Consider the following 20,894-nt stretch of genomic DNA (forward strand, 5'->3'; position numbering starts at 1 on the left):
TTAGCTTACAGTTTCACACACCACCACAGCTTTTTCCTTCTCTACCCACGTATTTGCTTTGCTTGTTGAGTAACATGGTTTATGAATTTTTACCCAACAGGTCTTTTCAGAAGCACAAATGAGACCAGCAAATGCTTTCAGCATCTAAAGCAAAGCGGTAATCAAATGAGAGCACTTCACAGACCAAATACTCAGAAAGTTGCCCCCACTGAGCACAAGGCTTACGGTCACTCTTTTGAGATGAAGTCACTTAGTTAACACTCCTATTGGTTTCCAGAGGATCTGCTCTGCTAATACATGTTTAAAGCATAAAGTTCCCCCATCAGGCCAGGAAAGAATTCCTGAATTTAGTATTTGAACATATCTGCCTATATGGAAACACCACCACTTGCTCTCTTCACTGTTAGAGGACTGCTTCAACGAGTGAACCTGTTTGCTCCTCTCACAAATGATGTAAAGAATTACATGTTAGCATAGATAGTTTTAGGTTAACTTGAGTATAATGGCATTTCCCATAATTTGGTAATGAGGGCTTCTTATACATGTCTAAGAACAATAAAAGCAGCTGTACTACTACAGATGAATATGCAGAAGGATTGTTTTCAACAACACTTTATTGAAGCACTGCAAAACGATCACAATGATAGATGTTGCCTTTAACAGAATAAAGCCTGTAATGTCATAATTTAAAGGCACTAATCCTGGCACAAAGGTCTACTTACCCAGCTTCCACTATGACAGAAATAAACACACCCAGTATTTTACTTTTCCTTTAAAACAGTACGTGCATACCCCCTCTGAGTGCCATTCTGTGTTTGTCATTTAAGTGACATGTAAAAGAAAACCCTAATGTTTCACCAAGGCATACTTTGACATTCGACATCTGTAGTCCTAAAGCAATGGACTACTCATTGAGGGTTTACAGTCTAGTGAGACAAGTCATTCTACACTCACATTTTGGGAATGAAAGTCCTGAAGCACATACCAGTCCCAGGCAGTCACACATTACTTCTGCTTTAGCACAATTCACTGCTTTGCTGCTTGTGTCATTGGCAATGCACTGCTCTCAGCAAGACAAATAACCTGATTTACACCCCCTGTTTAGAATTCGAGCTCTCTCAAGTCAGGGTCAGTGCAAAAGCAAGCCAGCAGGGAGCAGAGCTGGGGCATGCTACTGGGAGGAAGTGCATCTCTTTCACATCCAGTAAACACACAACAAGCAAATCATGACATGCCACTGCACAGCCACAGTAACTATAAAATTAAGCCTTAGAAAAGTTAAAAGCTTGATAATGCGGCTAAGCCATATTTCAAGTTATTATCGATCCCTGCACAACATCCCTATATTAATTTAATCAGCGACTGTTTAAGGCATTTTCTTTGGCCTCCTTTCTTCTACCAGAAAGTAAAGATTATGGAGCTTTATATGTCAGTATCCAAAAAGGACTGTCTTCCCAACCTGTTTCCATAAAGATGCAAAGAGAAAACACAAATCAGTAAGAAACCACATTATTAGTTCCACAGATCACAGAACAGCTCCACATTTGTGCATCTTTCATGTTGCCAAGATGTTGGACATAACTGCTCTGTGCAACTGCTAAGAGACTCAGCTAAAGTCAGGATGATGATGATAATTATGCTGCACTGTAACTGCACTTAAAGAAACCACCATCCACATTAACACTGATGTTTTTCCACAAAGAAAACTCTCCCACAGCCTAGTGCTGCAAATGCATGCACAAACATCTCTTCTCAGTCTGAAGACTCGCTGCTCTATGATCAGTAAGAGCCATCACTTGTACTGATCAACACCAACTATTTAGAGTTGAAAGATATTTTAAACCATTGAGACACCACACAATAGCAACACATCACAAAATCATAAACATATGACTGATGTCCAACTCCCATGCATATTCATGACCAAGACTTCTCTCTGGCTCAGTATTTGCCTTTTCACAAGACCTGCTTTTCTTAATATGCTAACAGCCAAGGCCTACTGCAGACATATCAGAAATGGGTTTCATGACAATGGCTATTAAGTACAATAATTTATATTAGTAAAATGCATACCCAAAAGCAACTTTTGTTGAGAATGGGAAATTACATCAGCCTTTGTTTGCTGTAATCATCATGAGAGATTAGACTGGCCCAACAGATTTCCAGAAGCAGAACACAACTATAGCATTCAAGGTCAGGAGACAACACTGCTAAATATCTGCCTTAGGCTCCGCACCTTCATTAGAACAGAAAAGATTTAACCTCGGACTTAACTGTGCCAGAGGAGTGAGCAGTTTTTTAAGTCCAAGGCTGAAAGGTGGTGAGAACAGCCTCACTCCTCTGGAAGGACTTAGTACACTTTTCTGTTTCAAAATTAAGTGTAATCCTCTGCACTGGATTCAAGTAGTCACTTGAAGGTCTATACTTAAGCCATCTGGAAGAACAGTACAGGAACAGCTCTGAAAACCTAGTCACTTTGTGAAGTAATACAAATGTACTTTCTAGAGTACACACATCACAGATGGCCTTTGTAGCTCTCCCTGCTATTTACATTTAGTAGAAACTATTCCTGACATACCATGTCAAGCAAAGAGCTGTCAACCAAATTCATACCACAGCTGATTTAAGTGATTAGTACTGGTATCAGGCCAACCAGGGTGACAAATCTTGCAGCAGTAATACTGATTTTGTGTCTAGAGGTATTTTGCTTTGAATTTTCACTCCAGGTAGCTTGCTTTGCATGCAGAAAACTTCCATCAACTGAAGAAATATACACACAATCTTTTACTCAACAGTTCATTAGTCCTTCCCACCAGAAAACCTACATGTGATGGATGCTAACAGAACACTACTCAAGCCTAAAAACTAACCTGTTACAGTTCAGTAAGTGTGAAAGCTTACATGGAGGGAAGCCCTGACTAGAAGACATCTAGTTTGTTACCATTACTTGGAAGATGTTGACATATGTTCCTATAACTTAATCAGTGACCTATGAGAAATTTGTGTAACAAAGCATCTGGAAAGAACTATCACTGTAACTTCAGATTAAAGTCACAAAAGAGATTTTGTTCAAGACCTTAGTCAATGAGAAGCCTCACTTCCCAATGGGATAAGAATCTTCATGCATTAATTGGCAGTGAATGATCAGAAACTGCTAGATCTGACACTTGTGCTAGAAAAGCAAAGGTTTTACTCTAGACTTGACAACAAGAAACAAGCTTGTAGACACATGCTTTTTTTTTTTTCCTTGAAAACAGAGCTCCAGAAGGCTGCCCCTACTTAAGACCCTTCAGCTGATCAGTGCTTTTCATACACTGAAGTCTGCTGAGATTGACTAAGATTGCTCATATAAGCTGAGAAAGCCCCAGGCCTGAAAGGTAGTTTTATGAATATTACACTTGAACAGTTGAACCACAGAAAATAAAGAAACTCAGGTATTTATCAAGCCTTTTGCCCCCACTCTAATCTTGTGGGAGAGCAGACAGACATCCCATATTTCCATGAGTTAAGCCACATCAACTCAAGTCAGTCAGTTAAGTGTCAATACAACCCTCAAAACATAAGTTTATTGAATAAAGCTGAAGAGCAGTAAACCAACATATGCATCCACCTAAATAAAAAAATTCACGTATTTACAAAGTTCAGTAATTGTATAAGTTGTTCACATGCAGAGAGTAATGCACAGGTTAACAATTGGTAGTGTTTGGATGCCATAAATGCTGAAAGCAGTGAAGTATATAAACACCAAACACATCGAGTTTAGCTATAGGCCAGTTAACTAAACAGTGACCTGGTCCCCCACAAAGATTCACACATTCTAGTTTAGTTTCCTTATTTTAGGCACAAGCAAGTTTGCTAAATAGAAGTTACCTGTAGCAGTTCCTGGTGAACTAGGGACTACAGTAGCAAGTTAATATACCCTCTCCTCTACAGCACCAGAGTATGAATTAATTGAAATCATGCTTCAGAGAACTGAAAGGGGACAAAAAGTTAAAATGTAAATTCAGACTGAATGCAGGCAGCATGTAGTGTCTGTGCAACAGAGCGATAGTTGGTACAGAACAGTAAGGCCATGGCAGTCTAAATTAAAACTGGCTTGTCATAACTGATATGGACTAAACTGTTTCCAACCAAAGACTCCAACATAACGCAAACCACATTTAGGTGAAGAATCACACACAGTGTGAGGCAACACAAGCAGGTGTACCATGTATTTGCATACACTAGTAAGCTACACTGACATTACTGTATGAACAAACCAGTCTTAACAAGTCCGTCCCTTTAAATATACTGAAGTCATTGAGAAAATAAAGCTACAAAAAACATTACAATCTTTAGTTTATGCATACTTCCCTATACTGTAGGAGCTACTTGAGAAACAGGATCAATTCATTGGCTCTCTTGTGCTTTGACACAGTAGAACATTTCACCTTGCAACTTACAGACTTTGCACATGGTTACATCAAGAAAGCAGGCAGGTCTAGAGTTGTCACAATAGCCTAGATATTCCATAGCACCAGGTGAAACTGTGCCCAGCCATTTCATGAGCAGGAGAGACACTAGACAATTACATAGATATTGTGCTAAAGGTCAACAACTGACTCTATACAGAAACATCAGTAATTTAAGTGTCATGCAGCTGCTCAGAATGTATGTTCTGGTTTCAGATAGAGACCACCAGTATCTGCAGATAGAAAAATGTATTTGAACAAAGTCTGATGTTCCTAGCAATTTGTTTTCATGCTGGAATACTCCAATTTTTTTGAAAGTCTGACATAACAGTCCATTCCCATTCCCCACATAAATGTTAAACAGAAGCAACAAAATGATTTTAAACAGTTTGACTCTTTCCTAATGCATCATGAGAGTTTTCCTTTTCAAGTGACAGGGTAAGATCTCAGCTGTAGATTAGTGATGCTGATCTATTATGCCTTGTGCTCCCCTCTGCAAACAGCTTCCATTTCTCTGCTTACATACACACATCACATGCATTTGTGAGATTAATCAGTATCCCACAACTCACGCTTAAATGTTTTCTAACTACTGTATGTGGCATCTTACAGAATCTTAATGCTGTCAAGCATCAGCATCTTCAAGCCACTAAACACTAGAAATAAAACACCTGCTGAAAATCATATAAAAACCTGGCCCTGAAAAACCAGAACAGAGTGTACCATCATAGTTAACATGGTAGAGAGATTAGGTTATCTTTTCTTAAAAAGCCCCCCCCCCAACCCTCCCACCATAGATGGTTGTAAAATAAATATTTGTGCTGACTTTATCATGACAACTCTAGTTGTTTTGTGACAGAATAGGAATACAAGTCTTCAGCAGTGCACATGAGAAATGAACCGTGAAAAGGCAGATTCTTGATACAGGATTTTGGGGTAGTATCTCATTATGGAGGGAAGTGGACAATTGAGATTATGGCCGACTGGTACTGGAGATTCCAGGAAGACTTCAGCTTCTTCTTGATTTTGAATGCTGAATAAGCCACTGAAGCGTGATATCTGGAGAGAGAAGAGAAATTCCATATTCAAGTGTCTATCTGTATTTGTATAACTGGCATCGCTTTGGTATGCCAGTGTCCTCAGACATGACAGGAATATCCAAGTCCTTCTCTAGAGGATGATCCAAGACAGATCAACAGAATCATTTTTTGGAATGCTTGCTGTCAGTGCTTTGGTCCTATAGCTGCCCAGCATCTCTTAAGGAGCATTTAAAGGAACTGCCCCAGACATCCTTCTTACTCAATCAACTACACCTCTAGAAAAAAAGACATCTTTTAACCTGACACTTCAGTACGACTCACATAATTAGTTTGAGATCAACATTACTCTATCTAGCAGTCTGTGTCTCCTTGCCTAACAAAGTTAGTTTAGCCCTACAGTATATGTCTTCAAGTTCCTCCATGCTTGAAAGAGAGTCTCCTAAGGAAGTTAAATGCACTAATATCATACCAGCCCAATGCTTCTAGCAGCACCTTCCCTATAGCATCAGTGATGCTCAGCTGTGCTGTGAGGCTTGTGTGGGAGATATGAGAGAAAGGAGTATCTGCTGCTCCTGTCCACCACGTTTTCATCTTCGATAGTAAGGTTCGTGGCTAAGAGGTCAGAAGAGTTCCAGAGGCAGATTTTTCTGGAAAGAAGTCGAGTCCTTAACATAAAGCAGTCCTGGTACCCTTTGTAGCTTGTTCCTGTGACCACCAGCCTGAAGTTTCCCTCATCAGTAAACTTGTGTTAGCCTGCCAGTGAACCAGTGTCAATCTCATGGCAGCCACAAGAAGGCAACACTTGCCATCCTTTTCCTGATAAATACTGTGCTTTTATTCAGTTGAGATTACTTGGTTTATTTACAATACTTATGTCAAATACTTGGTATTACACAGTACCATGGTTTCTGCCTTTGAACTTCAGAAATTCTAAAGCAATTGATGTCAGCACCAGAAAAAATTACTGTCTGGCTGCATGGAGGAGTGACTAGCATAGGCCACAACAGGAACTGCTTTGATAAGACAGCAAGGGAAGATGATAATTTCAAGGTAATGACTGAGGAAAAACCTGCTTCAAGTACTTGCTAGCTTCATAGAGTGTGGCAGAGTTGAGAACACCCAACAGAAGTATAAAATCATTTAGGCCAAACTAATAGTGAGACTAGTCAGGTATTTGCTGCAAATTAAAGGCAAGCAGCAGATTTCAGTTTAATACCAGTCAAGCTCCCTCACTGCCATCAGGTGTTATACAAAATTTAACCAGTGCACTGACACATTATTCCTTCATTTGTTACCAGTTTACTGAAGCCAGGAAGCTTAAGTAGTTACAGTCCCCCAGATCCATCCCCTGACAGCTCTTCATAATGTTAAACATTTTAGGTTAATAGTTACCTATATTATCTTTCTCTTTGCAAGAAATTGAGTAGCAGCAGATTTCTCTGTCTTGAATAGCAGCAAGATTCCTACGAGAGAGAACATTTCAACATACACTTGTAACAAAGACTCTTACACTGACAATCTAACCTGTTCCTCTTCAAGTAGCTTGGTTTTTTACAATGTTCCAGCTAGCTCCTGTTGCTGGGTTTTCTACTTACAAATACAAGCTTACTCATGTAACAACCTTATGTACACAAATTCATTTGGAGTTAAAGCAGCCTTTCTTCAGAAGGGTTAGACTTACATCTTTTCAATTAGCTGTTTCTCATCCAAAGCATTAGGAAGGTCTCTCTTATTTCCAAGTACTAGAACCTGTAATCCAGAGTAGAAGGAAACAGTTGCAGCTTTTTTAAAAAAAGAACAGAAAAAAAAAAAACCCACACCAAACCACACAGTAAACTTCAGGGAGTCTGATAAGTAGTCTGCACTAGGCTAGTAAATCGAACGGAATGAGAAAATCACTATTAAGCTAGATGAAGGAAGGCTGACACAGGGAAAGTGGGGGTACAAATAAACTGTTACATGCAGAAAGCAAGCATGAGAACACATCAACTGATAAAACCGAGAACAATCCCAGTAGGCTTCACCTGTGATTCCCTAAACTTACTCTATACTTCTGTACTACACTTTGGTTAACCTCAACTATAGCAGACTCTAGAGAGCGCAAATGCATGCTGTGGAATATTCTACTATTGGAACTCCTGTCCTTTTTTTCATCTTTTTTTTTATTTTTTTTTTGTTGGCATTGAACAAGAGTAAGATCATTGAAGAATTGACTGAGGTCAACAATTTGATTTGAGACACAACGGGCAGGTATTGTTCATGCTTATACTAACCAATAAGGTTAGGTCTTTCTTACACTTAACAGTTCAAGCCAAACTTCAGAGTAGCTAAAGTTTTATGCATTCTGCAAGCAAGTTTAATATTGAGTACGGCAATATTACTTACAGGGATTCCTTGTAACTGTGGCTTATCTAGAAGATTGTGCAGCTCATTTCGAGAGGCTTCTATTTTTTCACGATCTGCAGCATCTACCATGTAGCTTTAAAGAGAATTTAAGGTTAGATCAGTAAGACTGAACTACTTCATGAACAGCAGTCTTTCCTTTACACTGTTCTAAGCACATTCAACAAGGCTTTAAACAAAGCTAGATCTTCCGAGCAAAGAATTTGGTTCTTTTAAAAAAATTCTCCAAGATCAGAGTAGATGGAAGATTCTTTCAGTTAGACAGCACTGCCATCCAATTCAGACAGGAAGCAGTTAGTACTCCAGATCACACACTGGTAAGAAAATAACCTATCTTGAGCCCTGAACTTAAGGGTAAAAGAGGTCAATATGGCTGCAGTACAGTTGCAAAATTAAAACAAGTACTATCAAGTCAGGCATGCACTGTTAGGGTACACACAGAAGAGGAGTAAATCTGAAGTTAAGTACGAGCTGAAAGAAGATGACACTTACACAATAGCATTAACTCCTCTGCAATATCGCTCCCACATGCTTCGGAATCGTGGTTGCCCTCCTATATCCCAAATCTTAAGGCAAGGGGAAAAAGACAATTTAGCCATGCACTATGTCTAAACATGTCACACAAAGAATAAGACAAGAAATCAAAACAGTTTTTCCTTTCTCCTTAGGCCAGCTGCAGGACCTCTCACATATCAGAGCAGAAATAATCCCTAGTACAGCTGCTCAAAGCTTGCAGGCCCAACAGCATAAGCTGCAAATTAGAGCATCTTATACCAGGTGCAAGAACACGCTTGTGTACTAAGTTTACACACTGTGCTATACAAGGAAATAAGATGTATTGACTTAAAACTGCTTTTTAATAAGCCTACCCTTAAGCAATATTGATGAGCAGAAGTGGAGAATCTCTGAGAATTAACTCAGATTAGAGCCAGACAGCTTTATCACAAGATTGCTTTAACTAGTCCATGAGTCTGGAAATCACACACATATTTTCATTTAAGAAACCCCATAAACAAACATATGCGTATCCTTAAGCTATTTGACAGATTTAGCTGAGCCTCTTCGGTTTCCTGTATTTGTCCCAATGGTGGAAGCAAAACAGAGCAAACATACAAATTTTAAAGTAGAAAATGAAAACCACCTTGCATGGGTTTAAAAAGAGACAGACAACAATAGCAACATACCTTTATTGTAACATTACCCTTTGTAACTTTCCTCATGTTGAAGCCCACAGTAGGAATCATATCTTCACTGAATTGACCTGACTGAAAACAAGAAAGGTGAATTTAATGCTTACCTGATGCAGCTAGTTTACATAATAAAATATAATCTTTTACTGTCTTTCAACTGAAGGCTTTATAGACAAGAAGTTGCAGATATTATATTCATGTGTACTGAAGCTTGTGTTAAGTCAGTAGAGTCATTTCTTACAAGCACTGAAACATTTTTTTCCCCAAGCCTTGAGGCAGTCAGGGCAGCAAAGTTACCTGTGGAAAAATGCTTTGCACAACTTAACAGATGGACAAGCAGAGCAAGTATAGGAAAAGAGCCATTCACCTACTTCTGCTGGAGCCAAGTTCTGTACATCAGGATCTCCTAGTTACCTGGAAGCTAGATTTTCCTCTGATGCAAGCTACTCTATGTATGACAGTTAGAGTAATAAATCACTCCTATGGAGTAAGTCTCCAACCCACAGGTATGGGTTAACTTCCTGAGGAGTGTTAAAGGCTGGAAAGTGGAAGGACCTGACAGGTCTGCTTCCTGCTAGGCTACAGTGTCCAACCTGTTCCACAGTGGAAGAGGCAACTGGAATGCAACTGGAGAATATTTCAGTCCATTTCCACCAGAAGTTCAGCATCACTTTAAGGTCTGACATAACTGCCACAAAACAGTGCTGTATTAGAGAGGTTCTCTGGTGGCAGATGTTTTACTGTCTGTTACACTTTTATCTATAACAGCTTGAAAGCCAAGTTCATAGCTATCTCCTGCAGCTAACCCAGGAGCTGTAACAAGCGTTATCAACAGCAGTACAGATTTCTCCCATGCTCCCTTAGCTTTTTGGCAGAAGGTGAATCTTAGCCACAGCAATCATTGTGTATCACACTACATCCATTATGTGTAATACAACCAGAGAGTCAACCAGATTTGGAAAAAAGATCATCTCAAATGCATTCAGTTGTTTAATTAAGATCTGGTACCACAGCAGCAGAAAATCTGCTTCTCTTCCCTAATGTTGCACAGAGAAGCTAGCTTGAGTTAAAAGCCCTTTAGGATCTCTGAAGCAGATGTCACCTCACCCTACAGTTAGGGCACAACTGCTCACAAGCTGGAAGTAGTAACTAAGTCCAACTGGACATGCCAAAGAAGGCCAACAGCATACAGGGCTTGTATCAGGAATAGTGTGGCAGCAGGATTAGGGCAGTGATCAGACTCTGTGCTCAGCACTGGTAAGGCCACACCAGTGTATCAGTTTTGGGCCACTCACTACAAGAATGAGGTGCTGGAGCTGGTCCAGAGAAGGGCAACAGAGCTGGTGAAGGATCTGGAGCACAAGTGTGAAGGGGAACGGCTGAGGAAAGTGGGGGTGTTCAGCCTGGAGAAATAGAGGCTCAAAGGAGATCCTAACACTCTCGACAGCTACCTGAAAAGAGGATGGAGGAAGGTGGGGGTCAGCCTCTTCTCCCTAGTAAGAAGCTATAGGACAAGAGGAGATAGCCTCAAGTGGTGACAGGTTTAGATTGGATGTTAGGAAAAATGTCTTCACTGAAAGGGCCGTCAAGCATTGGAACAGGCTGCCCAGCAAAGTGGTGGAGTCACCATCCCTGGACGTATTTAAAGACGTGTAGATGTGGCATTTAGGGACACAGTTTAGTGGGCAGTGCTGGGCTAACAGTTGGACTCGGTGATCTTAAAGGTCTTTTCCAACCTAAACGATTCTATGCTTTGAGAAGATGCTGTTCAGAGTCTGCAAACAGAAGACAATCAGCTCGTAATACCAATGCTGTTATTCACTTCTACGCCTAGAAGCCTGCACTTTCTTTGGCTTGCTCCCACTAGCTCACCCCCAACCCCCCACTGTGATCTTCCCCTAGCATACCAGAGCTGCAAGCTTCACATCATACAGACTCCAGTACAAGTCTGACAAATATTAGAAATCATCTGAAAACATACAGATGATAACGGTCTCATTTGGGCTTATTTGGCCAAGTCCTTCAGTTAAATGGCATGTTGATCTTGCCATTGACCTCCAAAACAGAAATACATCCAGAGCTTAGACTTGAAAAGACAGCAGTCCCTGAACAGGTGGTGATTTTTCACATTTAATATCTGCTTTCCAGATGCATGGCTATACAGACTAATTGTGTTTTTAAAGAAGCAAAAAAATAACTAAGTCCTTGAATACAAGGAAAGCAACAGTAAAAAGCAATGATCTGAAAAATGGACAGCTTAAATCTCATGAGGCAGGTGTTTTGCATTCTCATTTGCAAGATGTTTCAGCTCTTTAAGCTACACGTATCAATCTCATGCAGGACATTTCAGAAACTACTCTAACCTTTCTGATAACTTGGCAAGGTAGGTGCACAACCTGCACGCTGGCTCAGGAGCTTCCTGTTCCTGCCTTGAAAGCCCAGTGTACAAGTTGCCCATCTCAGCTAGCTGGATTATGTGTAGCTCAGCGGCAGGTGATTAACCCTGCTTTCCACATCTGATGCAGTTTAGTTCAGTTCATAAAGCATGCACTGCCAATCTTGCCTTTGAAGGGTCAGCTTGCAATGGTTGCTCAAGAACCACTGCATTCCTGCCTCTGCAGTCACACCCTACACCCACATCTTCTAACCAAACATCTCCCAAGCACTCCTTCAACCTCCATCTCTGTGCTACATTATATTACCCACCCCATATGCTGTCAGCTATCCCACTCATACTTCAAGACTCTTCACTCAAGTGCTGTTCCTACCAATAGCTCATGCTCTCTTAGGATACAAATAGCTCTACCACTCTTTTAGGATACGGATTCCTTCAGATTGGAGCAGCTCCTCTTTTGCCCTATGCTTAATGTAATGTTGAAGAAATTTCTGGAAAGCTTCCTTTTGGTGCATCACAGTATCTTCAGAAAAGCTGCTGCACCATATACTACTTTACAAGTACTCTCTACCCACACTACACACCCAGGTGGCATAAAAACTTGTTCTGACTTGCTTAAAAACTGGACTACGGAGTCACTCAGTTACAACTTGAGTTCCAGCTTTCTGTATGTTGCTTTGTAGGCAAAACAAGCCAGCACTGACATACTTTCTGAGCTGTCAGAAACAGAAGAGAAGCGTATCACAGCTGCTTTCACTGAGCTGCCTCCAAAACACAAGCATACCAATCCCCACTATAAAAAGTTAAGACTGATTCTGAGGTGAGGTGGGCACTTTACAGCTTTGAGAGGCACACCTGACTGCAGGGTTTGAGCATACTGATCAACTCATCTCTTCATTTGAAAGACCTTACTTTGATATCAGTGTGGGTGTTCACACACTGTTCACACATTGTTCACAGTTTACATGAAGAAACCTTGTATTTTAAGCCACCTTATATTTTAAAATAGATCAAAAATGGTAAAAAGATGGTACAAGATTTTGTCAGCAGGCAATGATCTCCTTTGATAGGTTCTGCTACTGCAGCCAACCATCTTAGCCCAGAAACAGTTCCTTAAACCCAGAATTTAGAGGGCTTTTGTTTACTACCTCTACAGGGGGAAAAAAGCCAGGAATTCAGCTGCATCTTATTCATATGCAAAAGCTACTTGCTCAGTAGAACAAGAATATGCTTTTATTAGTAAGCAATTCTGTTTGAATCAGACTTCCCTCTAGCCCTCCTAGAGCAGATTACTCAGCCCTATCAGCGTGTGTTCACAATACGATGGTTTCTCCTTCTAAAACAGGCATCAGCTTTCAAACAAGTTTGATAAGCATAGAAATATTTTCAGTTCCTGATCTCAAAGTGCTTGGCTGTTGTCATACACAGTAGCATTGCTCAAACACTCATATAGTCAAACACTTATAGCTCAAGCCACTCAAGAGTAGCTGCTTACAAATCCAGCAAGAACATCCATTTCAGCACTTGCGAATATTCCAGTAGGCAGACCCTGTACTTCATCCAGGCCTCTTGGAAGATTAGCCTTGTGTACTGCAAGTGACAATGAATTAAGCCATTAGCTCTAAGGTCACACAGCCTAAAACTGTTCACTGAAGGTCACAAAACAAAGCTAACTCTAGCCCCTGATAAGAAAGAGGAAGACTAAACAGACCAAATTTCAGAGACCACATGCAGAAAGAACCTGCAGGACTAGTCGTTAAGCCTTCTGGTTTAAGACCTTTTCAATACTCCAAGTTCCCCAAGAGCCCAAGATTGTGACTTTAGCACAACATGAACCCATTCACCTGCCTGAGTATTTATGCTGAATAGGGATTATTCAGAGGAGCAAAACTGCTTCCCAGCTGAACTAGGTCCCTGCATTATATTCCATCACAGGGCCAACTCCTACTTCAACAAATCCATTAGCATTCAGCTCACCTCGCATCTAGTCATAGTACCAGCCCTTGCACGGACTGCAGTGTTATGCATTGCACTCTCCATCACTAACATTCCAGAAGTGTGAAAAGGATGAGAGTTCAGTCTTAAACTGCAGCCAGCTTAACCCACAAACTACATGCAGAAGACTGCCAGCTCCTAGGGAGTTATGCTTACCAGACTGTCAGCACCAAGCCCTAAGCAGTTTGATCAAGTAATTGAGTGTAATACTGGAATTCCTCCTTCCTCTACCTTCCCTAAAAGCTCATTTCAATACATTAAAGGAGCCATTAAAGGCAGAACTCAAACTGCAGCAGTAGAACCAGTGTTCCCTCTTCTTTCCAGCTAAAGCAATAAGCTTTCTCCTGCTATCAGCAGAAAGCATGCTGCCTACAACGGTCCATCCTCATGGTCCTCAACCACCAATTCACAGCTACCAGATTTTGATTCCACAGCCTGCACAAGGAGATTCTTTATAACAACAGAAAAAGTCAGGGCAGCCTTCAGCTTGCATCTCATAAAGCTAAAATGATTCATTACTGTTACAGGACAAATTTCTTCATACAGACTTTGTTACTACACACCAAGGATTTCTTTATCTTTACTCATAATACTTTTCATCCATCTAGAAGAGATCACAAACAAGCTTAGCTGACGAGGAGACAATAACGTTGGGAGTATGCATCCCAGCCAGGACACTCCCAACTCACCTGAACCAGTATATAACCTTAAGCCCTGCTGCTCATCCCTAAACTTTTCACACTAAGAAAATCACTGCATCTTTCAGAAATCTCTTCTTAAGGAAAAAAAAAAAACGGCAGGGTAATTTTAGCATTACATAAAGCTACCCCTACACTAAGCCTCCTCTGCAACATTCATAGCCTCAACCAAAAAGCACATTATATATGGACAAATCAATTCTCCAGTTTCTGTAGTCTAGCTGCCTTCTTGAAATACTTCAGTGTTTCAGCTACTTGTGATCACATTCAGAAGCTTGAACTCTAGTTTCGAAGCCTCAATCGCTGTGATCAAACAGTCTCTTGAAAAGCTTTACAACAGCACTTCTATGACTGATTGCTGCAGAAACCAAAACAGTGGTATCCAACAAGAAAATGAAGTTTTATTTCCCCAACCCTGACTTCAGTGGATGTTTAAAAGGACATGGTCTGCTTAACATGTACTACCACACAGCAGTTAAATAAGACCTAAAAAGACACATTTCTACCTAGAAGTCAGTCACACAAGACTTACAGACATTTCACGCCTTTCATGAAAGCATCTTTCTTCAGGTGTTACCACTTAAAGCTCTTCCACTACTTAGGGTGCTATATGGGAACTTAAGACCAGGATGAAAAAACTAGATTCCAATTTTAATCACCTGGTTCAGACCAGGTGGGATACAGCACGCAGGACCCCAAAAAAAAAAAGTATTAACTAGAGTATGAGTCACCTCATATTAGCTTTATTACCTAATGAAGTGAGGCAATCCATTTCAAGAGACTTCTCTGATTAAGAAACATTTCACTTAAAAGAAAATATCAACCTTCTCGCTTAACTACCATGTGTATGAGGTGACAACACACGTTATTTATGACCTACCTGGTGTTTCAGAAGGCACTAACACAGCAGCAAAGCTCTTTAGAGCAATCTTTTTCCACACTTCCCTGGTGCGGCTTCTTTAAGTCAAAGTTATTTACAATAATCACGAGGACAGAAGGAAGTCACAGCTCCCAGCTGACCAAGGGAATCCTTTCTTGAGGCATTTCTAAAACTGCCTCCAGAACCAAGGCCTCATTCAAAGACTTGTCAGATATCCCAAAGTTAAAACCACACCATGCTAATTTGGGCTTTGACATAAATCTTAAAAAGGGATCTTATTTGCCCTATCACTACAAATGGAACAGATTGAGTTTAGCTCTTAAACCTGACAACAGTATTGGGGAAGTCCAACTCCAACCCCTGCTGTTTTCCTCTCCTGCCTGCTGAGAATCAGGCTACCAAGCTTCAATGTTCCAGTGCCAAACTCCTGGATCAAGAACAAATCTACCAGGTTTCAAGCAACACTTCGCAACAGGAAGCGCTGCTCTTCTATGAAGCACTTTTCTGAAGCTGAATAAGTGTCCCTTTATTCACCAGCATGCACTGCCCACAGCCTGGAAGCAGAGTCAGTTTACTTGAGTCACATTTCAGTTGTGTCATGTGGCTGTGGAGCTCGTTGCCTCCTGCACCTCTCCGCAATGGCATGGCTGGGACTCACAGCTTTGACAGCATGCCTGATGAAAACCTGTTAATAGATGCTATTTGCAAAGATACAAATGACAGAAGATACTACAGACTCCAGTAACTAATGGGCATTTCAAGTCCTCAGACAAGAAGCTAACAACTCAAGATGTGATACGGGGATAACATGCAGTTTCTACAAACAAGAGCCACAGGCCATCTACATTATGGAAATCAGGACCAGGAAGAAATGATATCCTCCCTTGTGAACAAGTTTACTCATGCACATGGAAAGCTTATGCTTAATATCTAATTAGAGACAGTGACTAATACAGAGCCTCAGCAAAGCAGAAGCTGCATTAGTTGCATTCAGCTGTAACTAGATTTCACTGCTAAGGTCAGTTTTTAAACCTTCTAGTCAAAGTAAGTTTGGTCCGATCAGAAAGTAAGTGCATGTTTACACTGAAGGAATAAATACGGTCAAACCAGTTACCTACCTGGAAAAAGATTATTCTAGAATGGGACTGTCTGCCTGTCATGCCCTTTCTACTCCAGCAGCAGTCAAGCCTTGGATCAAGTCTCCTGTGTAATTGCTTGAGTTTTTCCTCTCGTTGCATATGCCTGATTTGATTGGCATAAATTACATTAGAGACTTAGATTAGATTAAACTCACTGTTGTAAAGAGACTGGTAACAGCCCTCTGTTAGACAGAACACAACCTTATAAGCCATAGCAAGTTCCTGGTATGCAATCCAGCTTTTAGAGCTATTCTACAGGACTAGCATCTTGCTGTGTCATTCCTTTCATTTTGGTTTTAAGCAATCCCAATGCTTGACAGCTACATCCATCCAAACCATTAACTGGCCTGCAGAGAGCAGTTATTCTTTTTCGGCTCTTCTTTCCAAATGCATACTCTGAATTAAAGTCCTTCAAGGAGGCAGCTAACAGGAAGTTAGCTCTTCATGCCATGGACAGCACTACTACTTCAAGAACTAATACTGCACTGCTAACTGAAGCTTAGGGCTTTTATTTAAAAAAAAAAAAAAACAAACCAGTAATAAACCCCTGAGCAAGTCCCCTCACTCTCTTTCTTTGAAAAGAATCACTAGATTTTTCTAATTAAAAAGTTCGGAAAAGCAACTTGCTACTTCCAAACTTAAACCACCTAACTAGGCTGTGTCATTATGCATAACAACTTCCTTATTTCATTCAGTTTTGCAAGAATGCTTGAATGACACTCAGATAAATGTCTGGGTGTGATCCTAATGTGTGGTTGAAACCTTGCAAGATTCAACCACTAGCAAAGCAAGCTGGATACAGATGTCAGCTTCACTTAGGTGTATTTTTCCCATTTGAGATGATTTAGATGGACTAAACCAAAGTGCAGCTACTACAACAATTCAGTACTACTCCACATATCACATATCTGCACTATCCACATAGTTTCACAGATAACTCCCTGAAAGAAACGTGCTGCTGATACTGCACAGACGGAACAGCAAAGTCAAGTGCCATCACCATCTAGGATCCCAGAAGACAAAACACCTGCAGAATAACCTCAGTACCCAAAACTCTACGAACACGCCAGCTCAGCAGCCACAGACTGAGGTTGTTCAACAATTTCAAAGTTCCATTTTTAGAAATCCAAGCCCAGAGGTAGCAGCAGTTCTTACTGCGTTAAAGAAAAGGCTTCTAGCATTCTTGGTCCAGCAACTTTCACCTAACATACCTAGGCAGAGGAAGTTTCCTTTTATGAAGTTAGACCCATTTCACAGCATTATCATGAAGACCACCAAGTGCTAGCATCCACAGCTACACAAGAGGTTAGTTACATTTCGACAGCTAGTTAAATGTAAGTATTCTGTATAACTGCAAGAGAATGACAGTCCTTTTCCTATCCTGCACCTCATTTAACTGACAAATAAATACATTCATAAAAATAGTAATATTCAGATGACAGCCAAAAAAAAAAAACAACCCAAACAAAACCAAAACCCAAAACATCCTGAAGCTCTGTTGATTGTAAGGCTGAATACACCAGCTTCCTTCTTCTAGAGGCACTGAACTCAAGACAGTCATGCTCCTGCAAGACTAGAAGGTACCCTGGTTTCCCATTTCAGTTTCCCTACAAAGGCTTTCAAATTCCAGCTCGTCCCTTTGAATTGTCTTCCATCACATGCATCCGCAGAACAGGACACTGATGAGGCCGAAGACAGCATTTAAGCAAGCCATGCTTTATCTTGTTCAACAATGGAAAAGTTTCATGTAGGAGGATTCCCACACCCTTCCTTCATCTGCTCCAGGCAGATCGTCAGATAAGCAGGCCCAAGTTCAGCAGTGTGCTGCTCTTAGGCTTGGAAGTTGTACTTCTTAGCACATACCTTAAGAGAAAGTAGATTATTTAATGCAGATTTCAGCAAACAGGGTAAGCAAAAAACTGAGAGAAGGACCATGAGAGGGAAACACTTAAATCATTTACTGATGACCACTAGAAAAAAAGCCAAATGGAGGAAAGCCACTGAAGACACATTATACTATCTTCACCTTATGCTAACGCAAGCCTGACCAGACTAATACGCTGACTGAAACAAGCCTTCAGAGCACGCGGCACAGCTCCGATACAGCTATCGGTGTCATCAGGGTCCCATTAGCACACAAAGGTTTATGGAGGCCCCGCGCACGGCTGGCTCAGCCACCGCCTAGGAGCCAACCCCTGGAGGGCCGCCGTGGCCAGCTCCTACCACGGGCAGCCCCGCGGGAGCGGCTGCACCCCGCAGTCGGGCTCCGCATGTGAGACACTACCGGCCTGGGGCGCGCCGGTAAGCGACAGAGAGGACCGAGGCCGGACACGAGGCCGCTCCCGGCCCGGCCCGGCTCTACAGCGGCGCCAGCCCCCTCCAGCGGGGCCTGCACCGGCCGCGACGTGCCTGGCACCGTGCGGCCGCCAGGTCTACCCGCCAGCCCCGCCGCCGCCAGCCCCGAGACCCGGCGCGGCCCGCTCACCGCGATGACGTTGACGAAGGTGGTCTTGCCCGAGTACTGCAGCCCCACCAGAGTGAGCTCCATCTCCTCCTTCCAGAAGAGGGAGCGGAACCAGTCCAGCAGCCGGGAGAGCAACGCCAGCATGGCTGCGGCAGGCGGGCGGGCGGGCCGGGGGTACTGGCGGGCTCGGCCCGGGACTGGCGGCGGCGGCTGTCGGGCACCGGCGCGCTCCCACACGGCCCAGCTCGCCCCCGCGCCGCGGTCATATGACGCCTCGACGCGGCTCGCGCGACGCAACCAAGAGAGGCCTCGCCACCCCCTGCCCCTCCGCTGCACCGCCCCCTGCCGGAAGCCACCCGCGCTGCGCCCGGGGAGGACCGGCGGCGGCGGGAGGGCTGGGCGGAGGCGGGGCCGCGCCCCTTTGGGCGGGAGCCGGCCCGGCGGCTCCCGGCTGTGCGGTTGGACGGTCTTGTTTCGGGGTCCGCCGCAGGCCGTTCCCTCCGGCAGCAGTGCCGTGCTGTGAGCCATACCCACGGCTCCTGAGCCATCCCCAGCCGCCTGCTCCATCTGGCCCCGCAGAAGTGGTGCCCCAGCCGCCCGCGGATCCTCTCAGAGCCTCCCCGTCCGCTCAGCCACCCAACAGGGCTGCGTGGAGGGTTGAGGCTCCAGTCACAAAGCACACCGGTTGTGGGGGCTCTTCTTGGTGCATCCCCCGGTTTGTTCCTCTCTTGGGTGGGTCTGTGAGAGCTGAACACTGAAGCATGGAGCTGCAGGGCCCTGCAGGCACATTCTGGGCTTGCAGAGCACCAAGGGTTAAGAAATACTAACCGTGATGTTTCTACGTGATACATACAGAGTGTTTTTTAAAGCAAGCATGCTCTCAGAACTGCAAACATCCCTGCACATGCTCTTACCCTCACGTAACAAGATGTTCCCTAGAAGCTTTGCCAGGAACGCAGGCTTTTTCAGGTGTTTTACTGAGGACCTCACTGCTGTGCTGGTCAGGGCACTGTAACTGGTTATTATAATCCTTGGACATACTAAGCCTAGTTGTGTAAAGCAAATAGCAGGTGAAGATTAGAAATCCCCCAGCTTCAAAGAACAGCAGAACAAGAAAGCAAACCAGTGCACACATCTGCATGGGTTTAAAAGAGAAGGTGACTGGGGCAATACAGATTGACAAGCCCTAAGCATCTTGATGTACATAATAAATACCTCACCTCTCCAAACATCTGCCCCCAGTGGGACATTGATGAGGATCCCAGTGTTTCTGTCATTGACAAGTTGTGTAGCCCCAGCTTTCCAGGTAGCTCAGCGGTGACTTTTGCAGTGTGAGGCCAAGGCAGGAGGGACATGAGCTGAGCCTATGAGATGCACAAGGAATGTTTTCCATTCACCTGAAGTCCAATCTTTTTCTTCGGGATTTCTTATGCTGTTGCAGAAAACTTTTCATGACTGAAATGAAAAGATATTAATGGATGTTAAAGATGGTTTTGGTTGTCAATAGGGTGGAAAACAGCTTCTGTTTTGCGCTGTGCTGCAATGGTTCTCAAAGTATTTTACAAACAGTAAGGACCTCAGCTGCTGTGTGAAGGGTGAGAGCAGGGTCACAGCTCTTTGACATGCTTTGTAAGCTCACTGTGCTTCAGTATTCTGCAGCATTTTGAGGGCACCAAGGTCAGGCTGAAGACCACCTTCCTCCGTAATGAGAACTGGAGTGCAAAGTAGTCCGGGCAAAGCTGGAAACCTTCAGCCTCCAGACACTCACCCACTCTTGGGGCACCCGTTCCATGGCAGTGGCGGCCATGCAACCTGCATAACCACAAAGGGCTTGCCCAACGCAGGCAAAAGGCTGTTCCTCGCCACCCCAGCACTGCACTGGGAGACGAAGGACCAGCACAGGCTGGTCTCTGTTTCCCCATTGCCCCTGGCTGAACCTACCTGGTCACAGAAATCCTAGCTCCAAGGGGAGCAGGGGAAGCAGGTTAAGTAGTTTTGTGGAGGTTGATTAATGAAGAGACGGGTGCCAAGCAGCTCAGACGGTGCATAAGAGCACACAATGAAGCTGTACAATCAGTACCTGGGAGTTTTGGCATTGCTTGGCATTGCTCATATTTGTAAAGAGCAGTAAATACAGCACCAGATATAAACCAGTGCCAGCAGAAGCTAACAACAGGCCTTTTCCTTTTTTTTTCTCAGAGATATGTTACAGCTTAGTTAATTTAACCCCTCACTAACA

General features: G+C 42.9%; 1 protein-coding gene across 1 annotated transcript; it reads right to left on the bottom strand.

Moving 5' to 3' along the window:
* Window positions 1–3,533: 3,533 nt before the first annotated feature.
* Window positions 3,534–18,943, bottom strand: ARL8B (ADP ribosylation factor like GTPase 8B). Its single transcript, XM_061455697.1, has 7 exons — window positions 18,677–18,943; window positions 9,079–9,159; window positions 8,387–8,460; window positions 7,877–7,970; window positions 7,173–7,240; window positions 6,884–6,954; window positions 3,534–5,510 (listed from the first exon to the last, which is right to left on the bottom strand). Exons 1-7 carry the CDS (start codon window positions 18,797–18,799, stop codon window positions 5,461–5,463), a joined length of 561 nt encoding a protein of 186 aa, XP_061311681.1. The 5' UTR covers window positions 18,800–18,943; the 3' UTR covers window positions 3,534–5,460.
* Between the last annotated feature and the right edge of the window lie 1,951 nt (window positions 18,944–20,894).

This window comes from Pezoporus flaviventris, unplaced genomic scaffold (assembly GCF_033815535.1).
Source record: "Pezoporus flaviventris isolate CSIRO_AGI_PZ_B2104156 unplaced genomic scaffold, CSIRO_AGI_Pfla_v1 ptg000021l, whole genome shotgun sequence".
In the NCBI taxonomy this organism is placed as follows: domain Eukaryota; kingdom Metazoa; phylum Chordata; class Aves; order Psittaciformes; family Psittacidae; genus Pezoporus; species Pezoporus flaviventris.

Coding starts and splice junctions, on each gene's coding strand:
- ARL8B (XM_061455697.1), bottom strand. CDS start 18,799: ATGCTGGCGTTGCTCTCCCGGCTGCTGGACTGGTTCCGCTCCCTCTTC. Junction 9,160..18,676: donor CCTTCGTCAACGTCATCGCG/GTGAGCGGGCCG, acceptor TCTTGTTTTCAG/TCAGGTCAATTCAGTGAAGA. Junction 7,241..7,876: donor CACAGTTACAAGGAATCCCT/GTAAGTAATATT, acceptor TCTGGATTACAG/GTTCTAGTACTTGGAAATAA.